This window comes from Anguilla anguilla, chromosome 17 (genome assembly GCF_013347855.1).
Source record: "Anguilla anguilla isolate fAngAng1 chromosome 17, fAngAng1.pri, whole genome shotgun sequence".
Classification (NCBI taxonomy): Eukaryota; Metazoa; Chordata; class Actinopteri; order Anguilliformes; family Anguillidae; genus Anguilla; species Anguilla anguilla.
In genome coordinates, this window is record NC_049217.1 from 19,349,373 (window position 1) to 19,368,509 (window position 19,137).

The 19,137-nt window shown below is 42.3% G+C and overlaps 3 protein-coding genes across 3 annotated transcripts; all 3 read right to left on the reverse strand.

Annotated features, from left to right (window-relative positions):
• Positions 1–551: 551 nt before the first annotated feature.
• Positions 552–5,371, reverse strand: LOC118217090. The gene is made up of 3 exons (XM_035398890.1): positions 4,741–5,371; positions 1,833–3,904; positions 552–1,601 (listed from the first exon to the last, which is right to left on the reverse strand). Exons 1-2 carry the CDS (start codon positions 4,760–4,762, stop codon positions 1,956–1,958), a joined length of 1,971 nt encoding a protein of 656 aa, XP_035254781.1. The 5' UTR covers positions 4,763–5,371; the 3' UTR covers positions 552–1,601; positions 1,833–1,955.
• A 141-nt stretch (positions 5,372–5,512) lies between these two features.
• Positions 5,513–10,867, reverse strand: LOC118217091 (GTPase IMAP family member 8-like). The gene is made up of 3 exons (XM_035398891.1): positions 10,577–10,867; positions 8,597–9,247; positions 5,513–8,489 (listed from the first exon to the last, which is right to left on the reverse strand). The coding sequence occupies exons 1-3, from the start codon at positions 10,593–10,595 to the stop codon at positions 7,498–7,500; spliced, it is 1,662 nt and encodes a 553-aa protein (XP_035254782.1). The 5' UTR covers positions 10,596–10,867; the 3' UTR covers positions 5,513–7,497.
• Positions 10,868–12,038: 1,171 nt separating this feature from the next.
• Positions 12,039–16,893, reverse strand: LOC118217127 (GTPase IMAP family member 2-like). Its single transcript, XM_035398941.1, has 6 exons — positions 16,811–16,893; positions 16,494–16,640; positions 15,279–15,437; positions 13,699–13,881; positions 12,947–13,612; positions 12,039–12,091 (listed from the first exon to the last, which is right to left on the reverse strand). Exons 2-6 carry the CDS (start codon positions 16,627–16,629, stop codon positions 12,039–12,041), a joined length of 1,197 nt encoding a protein of 398 aa, XP_035254832.1. The 5' UTR covers positions 16,630–16,640; positions 16,811–16,893.
• Between the last annotated feature and the right edge of the window lie 2,244 nt (positions 16,894–19,137).

The following is a 19,137-nucleotide window of genomic DNA, read 5'->3' on the forward strand; positions in this document are numbered from 1 at the left end:
TCCTCAAATGGAAACCCCGCCCAAATATATTCATAAAATAATTTATAAATTAATATTTCATGACCACACGTCAAGATCCAGCAGACAGTTATCCATTATTCAAGAGCAATGTGCGTATATTTATTTAGTAGGCGAGGTTTCCCCTTTTCATTTCCTTACCTGCAATTTACATAATCCAGCACGGGTGGTCATCGTTTGCTTGTTCGTATGTTTGTATGTCCAGAAATCTAGCAATGTCACGTTTCACGTATTTACACTGAGAAATTATGCCATTCTTTGTGCCGTGTAAAACAATTTAGGATGACCCAGTATTATAAACAACACCATGAAAAAAATTGTGATAATCAGTGCACGGTTTACATTATTAATATTAAATCAATTTTGGGATGTATATCATGATTGTGCCACATTTGTATTTTCATAAGCACAGCGAGTCATTATCAGTGCCAATACACAACGTTCATTATTTAATGATAAATCTGCACACAAATCTGTGTCTTTTTGCTCCTTCACATTCTCTAGCCTCACTCATTCAGATAAAAAAAGATGCATATTTTCAAAATCATATATTTATTTCACACAGTTCAGTAGGAAGATTTAGTGACACATCAACATTGCATTTCTTTGCAAAAAGGCACATTTGTTTAAACAGATAACTGTAAAGGACAGTTAAAACCAAATCACAATAATCAATTTTGTAACCATATTAACAGCAAAAGCAAGGCATGAATAACATACTGTGGGGGTGACATAGCTCAGGAGGTAAGAGCGGTTGTCTGGCAGTTGCCGGTTCGATCCCCACCCTGGGCGTGTCAAAGTGTCCTTGAGTAAGACACCTAACCCCTAACTGCTCTGGTGAATGAGAAGCATCTATTGTAAAGTGCTTTGGATAAAAGCGCTATATAAATGCAGTCCATTTACCATATACTGCTTTGTGCACTGTATCATATTAATGACCTGACTGATCAATCTTGGTCAATTTTATTTCATTCATTCACTTTACACATGGGTTTCCAAAAGGAGAGAGAGCAAAATAAGAATAAAACCATCTGAAATGTTAAAGATTTATAATCAACCGTTCTAACTTACAACTGCAGGTGACTAGAATAGAACATGCCGTAACATATTTACCAGTATAAATCCGACGTCTGAAAAAATGAAATGTTGGATTTAAAGGGATAGATTGTCTGTTTTACCTAAAGCTCAACAGTTATTTAGGTCACAACTCATTTTACAAAAACTCCAACTCAATGATGCATTTGGCTGTGTGTTTGCACTAAAGTGAAACTTCAGAACAGTAAATAAATCAGGACGTACTGATTTGTAGTTCGCACAAATTCATCTGAGAAAATAATAACATAAAGCAACTCCCTAAACATGACAACATTACTGGATGTTTGGCCAAACTGAAATGACACCTCACAGCTCCAGCTTAGTGAAAATGAAGACCCAAGAGGCTGCTGCTTTTACAGACCTTAAAAGCAGTCTAAGGAAAATTATGGTAAACTTTCTGGTCTTTGAGGTAATTTTCATTGACAGAATGTTCTACTGTCAACCCTCTAAATATGGTGGAAATGATGGCCTGTGCGTTCCTATATTAACCCTCCTGTTATGTTGCGGGTCAAATTGACCCTTTTTAAAGTTTGAAAATCTAGGAAAAATACTTAAAATTATTTTTTCAGTATGAAACTTCTTCTACTGGCCTTAATTAGTGTAATCAACATTTTAAATGAAAATGGTTCATTTCATGTATTTGCAAACCCCCCCTGTATGGGGATTGACCCGGGAACATTTTTGCTGTACCTAAAAAATGAACAGAACAGGAGGGTTAATTGAAGTATGAATATCAACACTGCAATTCTGAACCAAAAATATCAATCACGGCAACAATGACTGTCAGACAGCTCATTAACTTCGGTGCCCCCTCAGCATGCGGTTCAGTAGCTGGGCTCTATCTACTTGTTCCAGTATATCTCATAAGACTTCCTCTCCGTGTAGCCCGAGTCAGAGGATCCACTCCGGATTTTCTCTTTTACCACTTTCACAACCAGGCCCCCGGCCAGAGCGATGCCGGCAGCGGCCTTGCCAATCTCCGCCACCGCTGTCATTATCCGCGCAGTCGCCCCCACGGTCTCCAGGGCCCCTGCCACACCTCCGCCAGTCGCCAGGGCAGACTGAGCCACTGGGGAAGTAGTTACCACCCCTTCTGCTGCAGCTGCCCCTGTGGCTTGTAGCACCCCTGAAACACTGCCCCCGGTGGCCGCTGCCTGTGGGCCTGTTACCGCTACAGACCCAACACTGTGTACCACCCCGCCCACACTTTCTGCCCCTGTTAGAGCTGCTGAACCTGCAGCTGTGCCCTCCAGCATGGCCCCGAGGGCCACCCCTGCACCCATCGCGCCCCCCACTCCTGCTGCCACTCCCACTGCAGTCGCCCCAATCATCCCAACCTGTGCCAGTGCCTCCACAGCTGCTTCTCCTGGGCTGTTAGCCTCTGCCCCTGCTAGCGCACCCACCGACCCTCCCAGCACCCCACCGGTCGCTGCTCCCAGGGCCACTGCAGTCTTCCCTGCTGCTGCCGCCACTATCGCCCCCACTGCCTTACCCACCCCCACCCCCCCTGCTACGGATACCCCTGCGAGCTGTCCCGCCGCCAGCCCCAAAGCGTTTCCCACCACAGATGCCCCAGCTGCCGCAGCTAAGGGCGCAGCCGCCCCAAACGCCGCCCCCACGGCCATCCCTGTCGCCCCCGCAGCCACCAGAATTTTGACTTTGAACAGAACTTTCTCAGAGAGGACAGCCTCTCTCCGGAACCTTCCGAGGGCCGAGCGGAAGGCCTGTCTCCTGCTCACCATCCTCCCGTTTCCCCCTCTCCTCCTCCTCCAGCGCTCCCCCCAGTCGTGGCCCCGGGCCCCAAACAAGCTCCAGGGATCACTCCTCTCCTCTCCACTCCACTGCCCCACCCTCCAGCCCTCACTGGGCCCCAGGACGTCCTGTTGGCCCTCCAGGTCTCGCTTCCTCGGTCCTGCCTTCCTCTGTGCTCCCCCACCCTCCTCTTCGAGATCACACTTCCTGCGCTTGGACAGATTCACCTCTGTGGCCACCGCTCCTTCCTCCTCTCCCTCTTCCTCTTCCACTTCCTCACCTCTCTCCTTCATAATCCTCTCCTGCTCTGCCCTGATGGCTTCTTCTGCTTCTCGGAACATGTCGCTGGTGTAGAAAGCACCTCCGCTGTCTTCCAGCATCCTCTCTACCTTCTCCAGCAGCCGCTGAACCTGCTGGCGGTCAGCAGGGTCTCTGTTGTTGAGGACGTGGTACCGGCCCCCACACCTTTCCAGCAGCGACCGCAGTTCCTCTGGGGCGGTGCCCCGCAGGTACTCCTCAATCCCTCTGCCCTCCAGCTCGTCCCCTCTGGTGAAAAGGACCACGGTGTGATTGCGCAACGCCCCCTCCCCGAAAATCTGAGCCATCTCCCCAGCCACCCTGGCTTCGTCTTCCGTGAACCGGCCCAGTTGGACCACTAAGAGGAAGGCGTGGGGTCCCGGGGCCGTCAGAACCACGCACCTGGCGATCTCCGCCCGGGTCTGTTCCGCGCCCAAACGGGTGTCTCCAAATCCGGGCATGTCCACCACCGTAACTCTCTTCCTCCCCTCTGCCGCCAGTACATCCATGCTCGCCTGCTCACAAACGCGAGTCACAGAACTAGCGCTCAGCTCCGACAGGAAGTGTGTGCGGCCCAGGATGGTATTGCCAGAGGCGCTCTTCCCAGTGCCCGTCTTGCCAATCAGCACCAGTTTGAGCTCTGACATTCTGCAAGATTCGTCCCACCCCTTCCCCTCCTCTCTCTCCTCTGATCTGATGCTTCCATCCTCACCTGGTCTTATGTCTTGCGTTCGTCTCCCTCCTGGAATAAGGGTTGGAAATATTAAGAGAAAACTCTGAATTACACAACCATTACATTTCAATGATAAGCTTCTTCAAAGAATGCGTGTCACTGTATGTAAACCTGTGCAAATCAACTGTACTTTTGAAAGTAGACAGAACTTGAGAAAAACGGACCCATGTTCCCGATTCTCCACGTTCGTCAGGCAGCTGATAAATACACAACTCCTAGCTGTTTTTGCCCTACCATATTATAGCCGGCTACTGCACGGTTACGTCTTCAAGTACTGCGATATTTTAACTGTAGTTGAGGCAAGGTCTATTCTTATAGAGATATGGCCGACTTTATGAATACCTAATTAGCTCGCAAGCAGCTCCGTCCAAACAAACTAGCTAACGTTCGCTACACAATACGGTCCAATTCTTCCATCAATGCTAGCTGGCTCTGACGTTACCACAGAGAAATCAGGAATCTTCTTATTGTACTGTTTGACTTTGTTTTCCCGTTTGGTTCGATCTCAAACGTCACATCTTTAAATAAACACGCCATGTTACCGAGTTAGCATGCACACTGTCTTAACAATAGTTTGGTAAATATCTGAAAATAAATGTAATTTAAGTATCGTTTTCTGTTCAGTCGTGCTTATATTAAATATTTAAGTTACTGCTATAGTTCGTAGCATGTTAGAATTGTAGCTTGCTAGTTAGCTAACTTGTGCTTTGTCTGGAGTGTTGTATAACTGTAACTGTAGCTAGCTAGTTAGCTATATCCCTTTAGCTAGTTGGATAGCAACATGAACTCAAGCAAACTGTCCTAAAATGTGAGGAGGAAAAGTTCTTGATAATTTTAATAATTACCTGACTCCGCAAAATGCGCCATTGTTACACCTTATTACTGTACACTCTCCATCTACTCCCTCTGGATCTGTAAGAATAAAAAACAACAACAGGCCCGGCCCAAAAACCTGGCGCTGTTCCTTTTCCCGTTCTTTGCTGCCATCTCACGGTATATATGCTTAATAGCCCATTTCAGTTTACGTCAGTTTTCAGTGTGCGTCTGAAAAATAAACTGCACATTTAAGCATGGGACGGTAGATATAAGCTAATCCAGCCAGGAAAGATCTCGGTATAATAAAACCTTCATAATTCATACAGCAATGATATAGCCAAAAGTGCACTGAGATTTTATTGTAATATTGAACATAATCTACAGCTCACAGAATAACAGGAGAAGCCAGTACAACTGGTGTTGTAGAAATACAGATGTCAGACACAAATATTCCAGTGGGAGCAATTTTCTTTTGCTCTAAAATGTGTCATAAACAAAAATGAGCACTGGGGGTCTGACACAGGGTGTCCATTTTGTATGAATATTAACTTTAAGTGCACTTGATTGGCAGTCCACTAAGCAGTAACACATCTCATTTAGAACATAAATAAAATTTTAATTACACAATAAATATGGTCCCCAGGTGACCAGTGCCAAACCCCCTGTAATTGTACATTCTATGCAAACAGTTGTCATACTATTTGTGAGTGAAAAGCTGGTGTATAGCTCAGTGTCAGTGTCAGGATTTTCGGGGAAATGGACCCAAACGCAGAGTGGGAAAAACTCACAAAACTGAAAGGGTAAATATACACAAAGAATTTAATACAAAAAAACTCAGGAACAAACAAAGGGGCAAAATCACAAACTCGCCACCAACAATAATACAATTAACACAGGTGAAACCAATGAGGGAATGAACAGAAATATGAAACCTGAGAAGTGCCGCCAACTGGCGGCCCAAAAAGGAAAAATAGGAACAAAAAGACAGAACCATGACAGTCAGTTTTGAATTGAAATAAGAATGGCTGATAAATTCAAATTCAGTTGTTGAATCGATCACTACCACCATTATCAAAAAAGCCCATCAGGGAATGTTCTTTCAGCGTCAGCTGCGGAAACTAAATGTCTCCAGACCGGTCCTGACCCTGGTTTTTTTAATCCATCCTTGAGTGCATCCTCATTTCATCTATAACTGTGTGGTTCAGCCCATCGTCCGTCTGCACAAAGGACAGACTGTAGCGGATCGTACATACGGCAGAGAGGCTGACTGGCCAGCAGCCGTTCTCAGTGAAAGAGCTGCGTAGCACCAGAGCAGGGAAGCGAGCTAAAAAAGATCACTGCTGTCCCCACACACTCCCCTTGGGAAAGTGATACTGCTCCAACAGAACCAGAACTATGCACCACCTGAACCCCCGAAGGCAGTTTCACTAACCAATAAATCACCAAAATATACAAACATACCACCCCCTTCCTCTGTCAATGTTGAACCAGTAAATTTGCAATAGCTGAATTATATCATATGATAAATTGCATGATGTTCAATTAAATGAAATTATTTATTTATCTAAATTAAATTAAATTCAATGAAATTGCCATGCCAACTTTTTTCATGTATTTTTGATATATTGTTACAAAAACATAAAAACAGACATAAAACATTTAATTTCAAATATACACAATTCAAATGATATTTCTTCAGAAGGTATCAAACAACACCATTAATGAGTTCCACCAAGCTTTTTACCAGGGAATCATTGATGTACGTTACTATGAAGAACTCATGCTAGAATTACACAATGAAGCATATTTCAAGCACAATCAACATACCTCACACCGCGGTTGCACAATAGCACTATTGACATAGCATTTCATCAGTAAAATATTCAGTGAAAAGAAACTTTATACATGGTAGAGAAAGATGTGGCCATATAGTTCATGTGTAACCTTTCCAGTGTTGAACACCTTTCAAAATTACATATTACTGTAGTTAAACAGTGGGCAAGGATATTTTTTTTTCTGTAATGACACCTTTCGGAGTATAATCATTTGTATTTATCTTAATTAGCTTCCAACTACATTTAGAACAGCAGAAATAATGCCCATGTTCAGACAGACTGAAGACTCATCTCTTCAGATTACACCAAGACTCCCTTGACCCCTTTAGACCTTTTCTTTCTTTATTTTTCCTCTCGGATAATGTTAGAGGTATGGCTGCGTAAGAGAGGTTGTTTGTCTAATCACACCTTGTTAAAATACAAGTTGTTGTTTTCTAGATAAATATTACACTTAGTGATTATAAATGGGGGCAGCACGGTGGTGCAGTAGGTGGCACTGTCGCCTCACAGCAAGAAGGGGTTTGAATCTGCCCTGGGTCTTTCTGTGTGGAGTTTGCATGTTCTCCCGGTGTCCTCCGGTTTCCTCCCTCAGTCCAAAGACATGCAGGTAGGCTAACTGAAGACAGTGCCCATAGGATATGTGGGTATAGATAAGGGATGGATGGATTAATAATGGGCCTTTGTGCCTTCTTGGTGATACCAGTTTTTTATTTGTGAGAGTAACACTAAATTTCTCCTCTACTGTAGGTTGCTCTGGAGAGGGCATCAGCCAAATGATTGTAATGTAATGTCATGTAATTTCATGAAGTGAGGGCTGTATTTTGATGTACTAGCTGAACTATCCAAGTGTCTGAAAGCAAAGTTAACCACTTCAAACATTTACACACTAGTACATATGGCAGAAAATGTAATGAGGAAATCTCAAGGAGACATGTCATATCCATGACGGTTCTATTGAGTACTGCACATTTTAGTTCTGGCCAATGTGCATGAGGCTTTAATGACCAAAATCAGCGCTTCTCTTCGACTGATACCCTGCTCCTCTGCCGTCCGTAAGGCATCTTCCGCTTCCTCAGGGGTGACTGTTATTTTATTACAGAACTTTGCACATGCCAGGATAACTCTGTCAGAAAACCAAATTTTCACCGCCTCGTTTCGTGATTCTGATAATAACTGTGAATAAATATTTTGCCACTCTGTTTTGTTTGCAGTTTTGTGCAATTTTTCTAGCTGCTTGATTTTCTCTTTCATTTTCTCCTCCTGGATTTCACGAATTACAGCCTCAACCCTCCGGAACATGTCAGTACTATAGCAGCTGCCCCCATTGGCAGACACCATGATGTGTACTTTTGTCAGTAGATCTTTAACCTGGCTATAATTTAGAGGTGAACTGTTGTCTAAACAGTGGTACCTATTTCCACATTCTTCAACGAGTTTTCTGAGATCATCATCACCTGTTTGGATGAACTGCTCAATAGTTTTACCACCAAGTTTTTCTTTGTGTGTGAAGAGAACCATTGTATATTTTTCAGCATCTTTTCCAAATGCGTTCCTAATCTCTGCAACTGTGCTTCTCTCTTCTGGTGTGAAACGCCCTAACTTTATCACCAGAAGGAAAGCGTGTGGCCCAGGGGAGGCCAGGCCAATGCATCTACAGGTCTCCTCAAGAACCTGCTCATTGGACAGCTTGGTATCGAACAGCCCTGGGGTGTCGACCACAGCAATTTGTTTACCAGCCCTAATTCCATCTTTCAGCTCACAATTTGCAGTCTGTGAAGCAGAACTAACATCAGACTGAAATAATTTTCTACCAAGAATGGTATTCCCACAAGCACTCTTTCCTGACCCGGTTTTTCCTAGAAGCACCAGCCTGAGTTGCACTCCTTTTCCACAAGGTTGGTCCCAAGCATCGGATATTACTCCAGCTGCACTTGCTTCTGAAACTGAATAACAAAAGAGCATAAGAATTTTGACCTGGTTACAAAAGCAAACAAAAAAAGGCAATAATCTTTATTAAGAATAAAAAATAGATTTTAAAAAATGACCTTACAATTAATCAGCGTCTCCATGCTGTCTCCTTTTGTTCTCAGCATGCAGAGTTTTCCTCCATTTTCTTTCACCATAGCATCAATCTTATTCAGCAAATCTGACACCTGGCTGCCAATGATTTGACTGTTTTTGTTGTCAAACACACGTGTCCTGCCCCCACAGTCCAAAACAAGCCGCTGTAACTCTTCCCCTTGGTCTTGGATGTAATCTTCGATGCTCTCTTCGTCATCCAGGTCACCTCTTTGAGTGAAGAGCACCATGGTGTACGCCAGAGCGCCTTCCCCAAAAATCTCCCGTATAAACTCCAGCACCTCCTGCTCATTTGTCACATCATCACCGATGGGGATAACCAAGAGAAAGGCATGGAGGCCAGGTTCAGAGAGAGAGACAATCGTTTTTCTTTGGGCAATAACCTCTTCCTCGCTAAGCTGTGGGTCGAGCAGGTCTGGAGTGTCAATCACACACACCTGCCACCTGCCAGTCTCGGCTGTACAGGACTCACATTCCTTTGTCACGTGTTTCTCTTTGCGTCTGGCTGTCTGGAACTGCTTCCTTCCCAGAATGCTGTTTCCCGATGCACTCTTCCCAGACCCGCTCTTCCCAAGCAGCAATATCCTCATCGGCGGTGAGGGAGAAAGAGCTTGGCCTTCACCTAACACACCATAGAGAGAAACGCAATGAAAGATTTCATCATTTCAGCCGAGTATGTCCCAAGTCTGGTTTAGGGGACCATGATGTGCATGCTCGTCTTGTTTTATAATCTAAATGTCAATTAAATGAGCTGTTAATAAAATGTAATCTACACTCACTGGCCACTTTATTAGATGCACCTGTTCGTTAAAGCAAATGGCCTGCTCCTCCAAACAGCAAATCATGTAGCTGCAGCTCAATATATGAAGTATGCAAACATGGTGAAGAGGTTTCATTTTTTGTTCGACCAAACATCAGAATGTGCAAGATGCATAATCTCGAATCAACTTCAACCGTGGTATGATTGCTGGTGTCAGACATGGCAGTTCCAGCATCTCAGATACAGCTGCACTTCTGGGATTTTTTTACATACTACAGTCCCTAGAGTGTACAGAGAATGGTGCAATAAGCAAAAAACAACCAGTGAGTGGCAGTTTTGTGGCCGAAAACACCTTGTTAACGTGAGAGGTCAGGAGAGAATGGGCAGACTTGTTCAAGTTAACAGAAAGGCCAATTTTTTTTACAACAGCGGTGTGCTGTGCAGAAGGGAATCTCTTAATGCCCAATGGATTTTATCTTTAAGCAGATGGGCCACCGAAGAACCACACCTTATTCCACTCCACTTAGAACTGGATGATGAGGCTATAGTGGGCATGTGATCACAAAAACTGGATGACTGAAGATTGGAAAAACATTGCCTGGTCCGGAGAAAATCGATTTCTGCTGCGAAAATGGATTTTTGCCGCAACATGCCGATGATTAGGTCAGAATTTGGCATAGACAGCATGGACCCATCCTGCTTTCTGTCAACGGTGCAGGCTGGTGGTGGTGTCATGGTGTGGGGAATGTTTTTTGGGTACACATTAGGCCCCTCACAACCAAGAGCATCATCCGAAAGCCACATCATAACTGTGCATCCCTTTATAACCACAGTCTACCCTTTTTTCAAATGGATACTTCCAGCAGGATAATGCACCATGTCACAAAGCACTATCTGAATAGTGCAATATCTGAATAACAAGAACGTGACAAATGTAATAAGACATATTGCACTTTAATGCTCAGATACTACTTAAAATGATTTTGGGTTTGAAATCTCTCGGTGCCGAGTAAGGACGTATTTTAACGGCGCTTGGACACAGCCTCGCAGCCAAAAAAATAACGTTAGGTCAACTCTTGAGAAAATACCGTCATCGACATGGCAAAAAGTTATTTCCTTAAAAACAAAGCAAATCTGAATTACCGCATTAAACATTAATCCGTATTTTAACAAAGCAGTCATAAAACTCACCCGATAAAGCCACAGCCATTTTATGTTCCTCCTTACAGACTACTTTAAAAAACGAGATATTACTAAAAACCAAACTTCTGAATCATAGTAAATAAATAAAATAGAAAATTAGTAAAGTTACAAAGAAAGACAACTTCGTTTTGCAATACAAATGTTAATTAAATTAAAAAATAAAAATGAAAATCAGTTAATCTTATGCCGCTCAACATTTCATGTCGACGCTCGTGACATTTGTAGTTTCATTTTCGCAATGATTACGTCCGCTGAGTAAGCATGCCCAAGCTGGGGCGGGGGGGGGGGCGGGTACCTTTATTCTGTTTTATCAAGCATATTTATTTCAACTGTATAGTCTTTTTTCTGCACATAGGCTATATTGTCAACGAAATCATATACGCTTTGAAAATAAACACTTTTTTTTACTTTTACAACGAATATGTATCATTTTTATTGTGGTAACTTGTATGGTTTTATTATCAATTAGGTTTATTTAAGAAATCTGAACATTTAGCTATGTATGCAACGTATACAGTTTTTGTTTCTACAATTACCCTGGCTGAGCTAATTATACCAACACACCAACAAATTCTTAAACCCTTTCATACAGGGATACAAAGAAGTAATCAATTGGCATTTAAAAAAATGTAGCGCGGATCTCAGCTCATGTAAATGACTGGGCTACCGAAATGTGAGCTTTGCCATCATAGACATGCATATATATGACATCCGGGATCAAGAAAGTGAACCCACATACTAACAGGTTTTCTGGAGTTGTTTACAATGTGTAAACGGTTTGCCGTTATAAATGTCATTATCAAGACACCAACATGCTTTTTTATAGGCTATGTAAAATAAATTAAAAGTAAATCACTGGTTGTCAGTGTTTTTATCTCAAAATATGGAATGATGTGCTCAGATACCCCTAACTCTAACCATGAAGAACTTTGATGGTCATGGTGGGCAGTTTGTAATGTAGGCCTGTTCATGAGGTAACAGAGAATGGGAGGTATGTGAGAAGATTTCTGAGTCCTGGAAATCAATTGAAGTTTATGGAGAGTTTGGAACGGGAGGTACATTACAACCATGTTGAAAAGGCCAACAAAATCATCTTCTTTCCTCTCAAAGATTTAGAAAACCTGCTTAACTACAATAAAATAATTTGAAAATTTTTGAAATATTATTTTTCTAAACCTTACCCCTAACCCTAATCTCTAACAATGCAGATACATACATATACATACAAAGATTTTTTTTTAAATTATACATATAAATGTAAATACAACAACAGCATTATTATGAGCAGCAAAGCAGAAAAGCCAGTGGTGGGGAGAGGGTGTAGTGTGAAGGAAGTAGTGTTGCATGAAAAGACGTGTTTTTAGTTGAAATCTGAATGAGGAAATGCTATTACACAGAGGAGTTGAAGGAGGGCATTCCAAAGCTTGGGGGCCATGGCGTTGAAAGGTCTCTAGAGGTGGATAAACTGGTATAGGGGCCACAAGCAGGCCAGTGCTAGAGGACCTAAGCGTTCAAGTGGGAGTAGAGAGAAAGAGTAATTCAGAGAGGTAAAAGGCATAAAGACCTATGGAGTGCTTTGAATGTGATGGTGAGCAGTTTATAATGTATGTGTGATGTAACCAATGTAATTGATAGAGAACAGAGGTTATGCGAGTTGATTTTTTTGGTATATGTGAGTACCCTGTCAGCAGAGTTCTGGACATGTCATTATGAATGGAGATTTTTGGGTGGGAGCCCGGTGAAAAGGACATTGCAGCAATTTAAGTGGGCGGAAATGAAATAATTTATGAGAGTTTCAGTGAGGTTGGGAGATGGGAGAAGGTGAGCAATGTTACAAAGGCGGAAGAATGCAGTTTTTGTGATAGTTAATGTGAGCTGCGAAGAACAGTGTAGAATCAAATATTACTCCAAGATTGCGGATTTTGGTTTATGAAACAACCGAGATGTCATCAATGGCAAGACAGAATTCAGGGGCTTTAGAGAGGCAGGATTTTAGTGCAGCAGCATGATTTCTGTCCTGTCTCAATTTAGCATCAGAAAAGTGATTGACATCCCAGAGGGAAGAGGAGCGATATAGTACATTACGATTTTTTTATTTTTCCTTAACTGGGGTGGTTAGACTTACCTATCTGAATTTTGACCACAATACCCCCACTACAAACACCAGCACTACTGCCAGAAATACAGCAAAAACTTGTGGAAAAGCTGTAAGGCCCTCATTGTCCATCCCGTTTCGGCGAGCTAATTCCAGCCTATCATCCAGCCTATCTAGCCTATCCAGCCAGTCAGTTTTGACTTGTGCTGACATATCGTTGAAGCCCCTCCCATTCTCTAACACATTACAGTAGCCCTCCCCACCATTCTCTAACACATTACAGTAGCCCCTCCCATTCTCTAACACAATACAGTAGCCCTTCCCACCATTCTCTAACACATTACAGTAGCCCTTCCCACCATTCTCTAGCACCATTCTGTCAATCTTCCGCAGCAGCTTGGTGACCTGGGCACGGTCGTCGCTGGCCTTGTTGTTGAAGACGTGATGGCCGCCACCACATTCTCCCACCAGCTCCAGGCTCTCTCTAAGGTGCTCCTCGGCGGGCCGCCCCCCTAGCAGGTCTCCATGCGTGAACAAGACCATGGTGTACCCCAGGGCTTGCTGCCCGAAAGCCTCCTGTATCTGCTCGCATGCGCCTCTCTCCTTCTTGCCGTGCTTGTCCAACCTCACCACCAGCAGAAAAACGTGTGGCCATGGCGCACACAGATCCTTACACCACCTGATCTCATGCCGGTCGCCGAAGGCGGAGGTTTCTGTGGCGAACACAGCGGGGGACTCGATCACAAACAGCCTTCTCCCAGCCTCCTCTCCAATTTGAATCTCGGTGCGGGAGGTGGAGGTGGACTTGGTTCCAAATGCCGCCCGTCCCAGGATGGTGTTCCCAGAGGAACTCTTCCCCACCCCTTTCTCCCCCAGCAGCACCATCCTCAGCTGTGGTTGTGAAGTGGGCTTTGACTGATTTGCTAGATCTGTGAAAGCGATTGGCATCATAAGATTATAATGCACACTAACATAATAAATCATCATCATCATCAGACTGAAAGAGCCCACTTACGCGCATAGGAATTGGATAAGGGGGGTTCCTCTTGTGGCTTCCAGTCTCTTCCAATTCTTTGTCTGCAGATTGATGAATTTAAATCATTGCTGATAGAAGACGTGCTTCTTTCCTCAGAAGGAAGAGGATTAGGAGTGGCAGAGGAATAATTCAGACTCAAGGACGGTCTTGTTTGCATAGTTTCTAAAAAAAAATGTTATAGGAAGAGGAGAGGAGAAGTTCTTAATGAAGAGAATGTTTAGCTCAATAGCTCTACCCCACCTGCTTTTGTAGTGCTTCTTTACCTCTTCATGTCACTCCAGATATTTTGTCTGGTTGGTTGAATATGTCATCCAGGTTAGCTAAAATATGCTAACAGTTTAGAAGACTATAAAGGTCTGCTACTGTTTGTATTGAAGCACTGTCTCCCCCACAACCACACAACCCCATGACACTCTGAAGGTGGGACCACTGCTAGTGGGAGATAGGGAGAATGAGCGAACGCTAATCACTAATAAAACTGTTTTCCTAAGGGCATACTATACTAGCTGTATAGTATTTAGCTCATGCTATTGGCATGTATTTCTACCTGCATGCGCTGCCAAAACTCCATATGAAGCTTAAATTAATCAGTTTAAAACATCAAATTTTTGACCTGGGTACAGAACTGGCCTGACCAGTTAAAGAAAAAAAAAACTCCCCACAGTGAGATAAATGACAAAAAGAACCAGGGCTTGCTCAGAGAGATGCAGTTCCTGTAAACATAATTAATATTTGTATTATACAGCAGTGGTACCCAACCCTGTTCCTGGAGATCTACCATCCTGAAGGTTCTCATTTCATCCCTAATTTGGATTCTACTAAATAGCAGCTCAGCAAGATCATAGCTGTTGAATGAGGTGTGCTTTGTTAAGGTTGAAATAAAAACCTTCAGGACGGTAGACCTCCAGGAACAGGGTTGGTTACCACTATCATATACAGTATATACATATTGAGATGCGGTGTTAGCAAACTGACAAAAAAAATCCAAAGGAAAGGTTGGCTAACCACCTTTCATTAAGAACAAGAACATAAAAAACCCAAAACCTTCAAACATGAAGTAAGAAAATGGACAACAGCACCCTTCACAGGCAAAGGCAAAGGGGGGGGGGAGCCTCAGTCCATAAACCATGCCTCTTTTATAAGCCCCAATGATTAGGTAATGGGCAGCAGCTGTAATAATTACACCAAGTTACAGCAGCTGCCATACCTGGGAGTTGGGTCAACACTGCCCCCATTCGGACAGTGTTCAAATTTCCTTCCTGACATCACAATACATATATATTTATATAAGATTTCTCAGTTCAACCATTCTGACAGATACACCGTACTCACGACTTCAACAAAACTTCTGCACTCAGCACCCCGTAATCAGTGTCAGAAGCGTTATGAACATGCACACCAGCTGCATGTTTTGCATGTAGAATATTCAGTGTTTTTTAGCTGATGAAGCTGAAGCAAGCTTTAAGGGAACCACACACAGAGTACATAATTCAGAGGACGACATGATTAACGGTAAGTCCGTCAGTGCTGAGATTAACGCCAGAAAACTAAACACTCACCAAACACAGTCTGGCTGCCTGCATCTCTTGGCAGGAGGCATGAAGTCCCTGTGGCATCCAGTGGGCTTACAGAATTTGCCATTGGCAGATATGAGGCTGGCAGTTGATTGGGGCAGGTAAGTGCTGAGGTGTAGTTCTGGCCTGAGATTCTACCTACGTCTGTGTCAGAAGAACAATGTTAATACCACAGAGCAGGACAGCCTTATAGTCAACAGATTCTCTATATTTTGAGTAACAGGCATATGCCTTAGATGACTACTCAAACATCAGAAGCATGTGTTTTAAAAAGAACAACACAGAGACTTGACAACTATTTACTGAAAACATTTAACATTATGCTTGTGGTGGAATGACTGTGTGAATTGAGGTAACTGACCCAAACCTTTTAGATTGTGTGAACAACCCTACATCGAAATCATTTTGTTTTTAACTGACAGTAGAACTGGTGATATTTGCAAATTGATTTGTTAGAGACAGAAGGCTATTCTGTCTTTATTCCACTAAAATGACAAGTCAAGCAGGTAATTTCGCTGTAGAGAAAAGCAACAAAAAATGGCAATGAATGAACAAGAGACAAACGTGATAATTTTGTCAGATAATCTATTGGAATGCATACGTGGAGAATATCCGTACAGTGCTCGTATGAGGGAATGTCAATGACGTCCACCATACATTTCTCCTTGCCTGGCTTAAAGCCTTCGTCAGGTACAGAGCTGGCTGAGAGCTCATGTTACTCAGGAGAACAGCTACTCTTCTGCAAGGAAAATTTCCTTCTATGGAGGAATTCCCCTTTAAATTAATCTAATGTTTTTTTGGTGTACAGAACTGGCCTGACCAGTTAAAAAAGCACCACACAGTAAACAATGAGTAGGAGAAAGAGAAACTAGTTACAGCTCATTTTTACTCACAGAGAGCAACAGTCCCTATGATAAATGTATTTAATATTTTTTTATTATATATATATATTATTTTATTTTATCGGTTCAACCAATCAGCAAATTTTTCTGGACTCCACACCCTATCGTCAATGACAGAAGTGTCATGAACATGGACACCAGCTGCATGTTTTGCATGTGGAATATTCAATTTTCCAGCTGAAGAGTGGGTGGCTAGATTTAAATAAATCACTTGCAGGGTACAGAATATCCAGAATGACATGATTAACAGTAAGCCTGTCAATGGTCAAATTATTGTTTTAGAAAAAGCAAAACTCACCAAACGCGGTGTTTCCTTGCAGAAACCATGAAGTCCCTGTGGCATTCAGCAGGCTTGTAGAATTCGCCATTGGCTGGTATAAGGCTGGCAGTTGACTGGGGCAGAATAGTGCTGGGGTGTAGTTCTGGCCTGACATTCTGCCCAGGTCTGAGTGAGAACAAAAATGTTAATAAACAGAGCAGGAATGATTTTCAGCCTTAGTCAACCGATCCTCTCTTTTACATTTTAAATAACAGACACGTTCAATTAACACACATTTTAAGAAGTTATTAAAAATGGTTTAGTCTCTGGCTAAAGCACCAATTTTTTTCAATTACATTCAAATCCTGCTTTTGCGTATGTCTGGGTGGCAACCGATTTGTCTTCAGCGAGGTCCACCAACTCCTACTTCCTAGTGCAAATATTTTGCCCTATTTATTTCCACAAAGCTCCACCCACAGGATACATCTAGCTCTGCCTGTGGGCTGATTGGTCCAAGTGTTCTGTAATAAACATTGGGTCATGTGATCACTTTATCCTATTCATTCTCCGAATGTCTTTATACATACCTCTATGAGAAGAGCTTCCTTATTCTGTGGTGGTTTCATGTTGTAATACCAAAGCTGTTCCTCTAAACAGGGGTTTTATCGCTAATGCAAACTGGCCATTTACATGCATATTGTGAGTCATTTTTATCTCATGTGCATTGTGCATATCTAATACTCCATGTATATGCATATTAATACACAGTATTTTAATGAAATATCTAATATATTAATAAATAAAACTCTCAGGCAAGTAACCGTAAACAAACCTAGTTTACAAGCTGAATTAATATTTGACATTTTCTGGAATGAAAAAAAAATGGATGTGATTTTTTTTGTGTGAAGTAGTGGTCTTAAAGTTGCCCATGTGTGAGAGAGTGAGCACTTTTGTAAGGAATGTGTTTGTAAGGTTGTGCACGCGCGACACAATGTACAAAGCATCATCTGCGTGACATATTCTGTGAGGTGCACGTGAAGTTTGGTGAGTGACTGAGAAGAGTGTGTAGTCAGTATTTCTCAGTCTGTAAGAGTGTTCCAGAGAATCTGCGTATCCTGGTGTGTGTTGACTGCTATACGCAGGACAGTGTTCAGGTTCACTGAAAGACAACAGCCCTTACAATGCAGCCACTAGGACTGTTATGGTAATATGGTCAGGAATCCTCTGCATCTGCCACTAATACTGTGAGGAACAGAAACTGGCTTATTTACATTCTTAAACTGGACTAAATTAAATAACAAGGAAAATGTTCATCATAATATCATTAAAGATTTATTAATATATATTTTCCCTGCTATTAAGTAACAGGACACTCCACAAATATACATATTTATTCAATGTATTTATATAACAGTCAAATTTACAAAACATATCCACGTGGTAATCGTTTTTTTTATCAACCCTGACTTACTCTGCGGACAGAATTTTTGTTTTAGTAATCCATAAAAGTCCCTATGAATAGTTCCAAATAATAATAATAATAATAATAATAATAATAATAAAAAGCGCACACAATTCAAAACAAATGAAAAAAAAACATACTGCAAACACAACCTGAGCAATGAGTGTCACAAATGAACTCCACACAAATCCAGACCCACAGATAACTGAATTCTAAGCACTGTGCTACCATTTTGCCTGCTTAAAGATTTAAATGCTGGTAATGTAGCACCAGGTATGTAATTGGCGGGCTTTATACCCATTTAATCCTATCCTAAATAATATGTAGCAATAATTGGGCTGTACAGTATACAGTATATACAGAATTCATGAGGGTTAATTATGTGTAAAAACAACACAAAACCTGTAATAATATCAAAAGATGTTAAATCATAACATAAGAACAACAGCAGAAGAGAAATTACCAAATCAAGGGCCATCATGTGAACCTGCATAGACCCAATGCTCAGCTCCACTCCTTGCTCCCAAACACAGATCCTGGATCAGTGTGCAGCATGCCTGAAGCCAGTAACGTGTGAAAACGTTTGGTGGCTTAGGGCTGATCTAAGGTCAGCATCAATGAAAGTTGTGGGCAAAATAATAAAATGCACAGTATAAAATGGGGTTATATAATCTGAAAACATTTCTGATAAGACCAGACGATACAAGCATGAAAGTAACAGAATTAAAAAGGAAAGAAGACAAAAAAAACCCCACAATGATGGAAATAAAGAGGACAGCTTCACGTACCGTTTGTACACAAACTGAAGAGCCTAAAACTTAAGAGAAGCACTCAACCTGTATCATGAACAAAAAAAGTATTAAGTCTAGTTACAATTTAACAAACCATATAATTGCTTTTCTGTTTGTTTTTAAAATCAAGAGAAGTACACCCCCAAACTAATAGAAAACTAGTCTCGGTCAGACTCTCTGGCCAAACTTTGTGTTTTTTGTGTATCTACCACAGAAAAATACAACACAGTCATACTTGTATATTTGCTCTCTTTCTGCTTCAACCTGGTTCTCTGTATTTTATGCCCCCGCCCCCCCCCCCCACCCAACCCTAACCCTAACCCCCCCACCCACAAGGACATGACCTCAAACCTGAAAGGACCAGACTGAAGAGGCTTCCTGTGACTCTCAGACCCATGTTCCTCCCCCCTCCCTCCTGCCCCATCCAGAA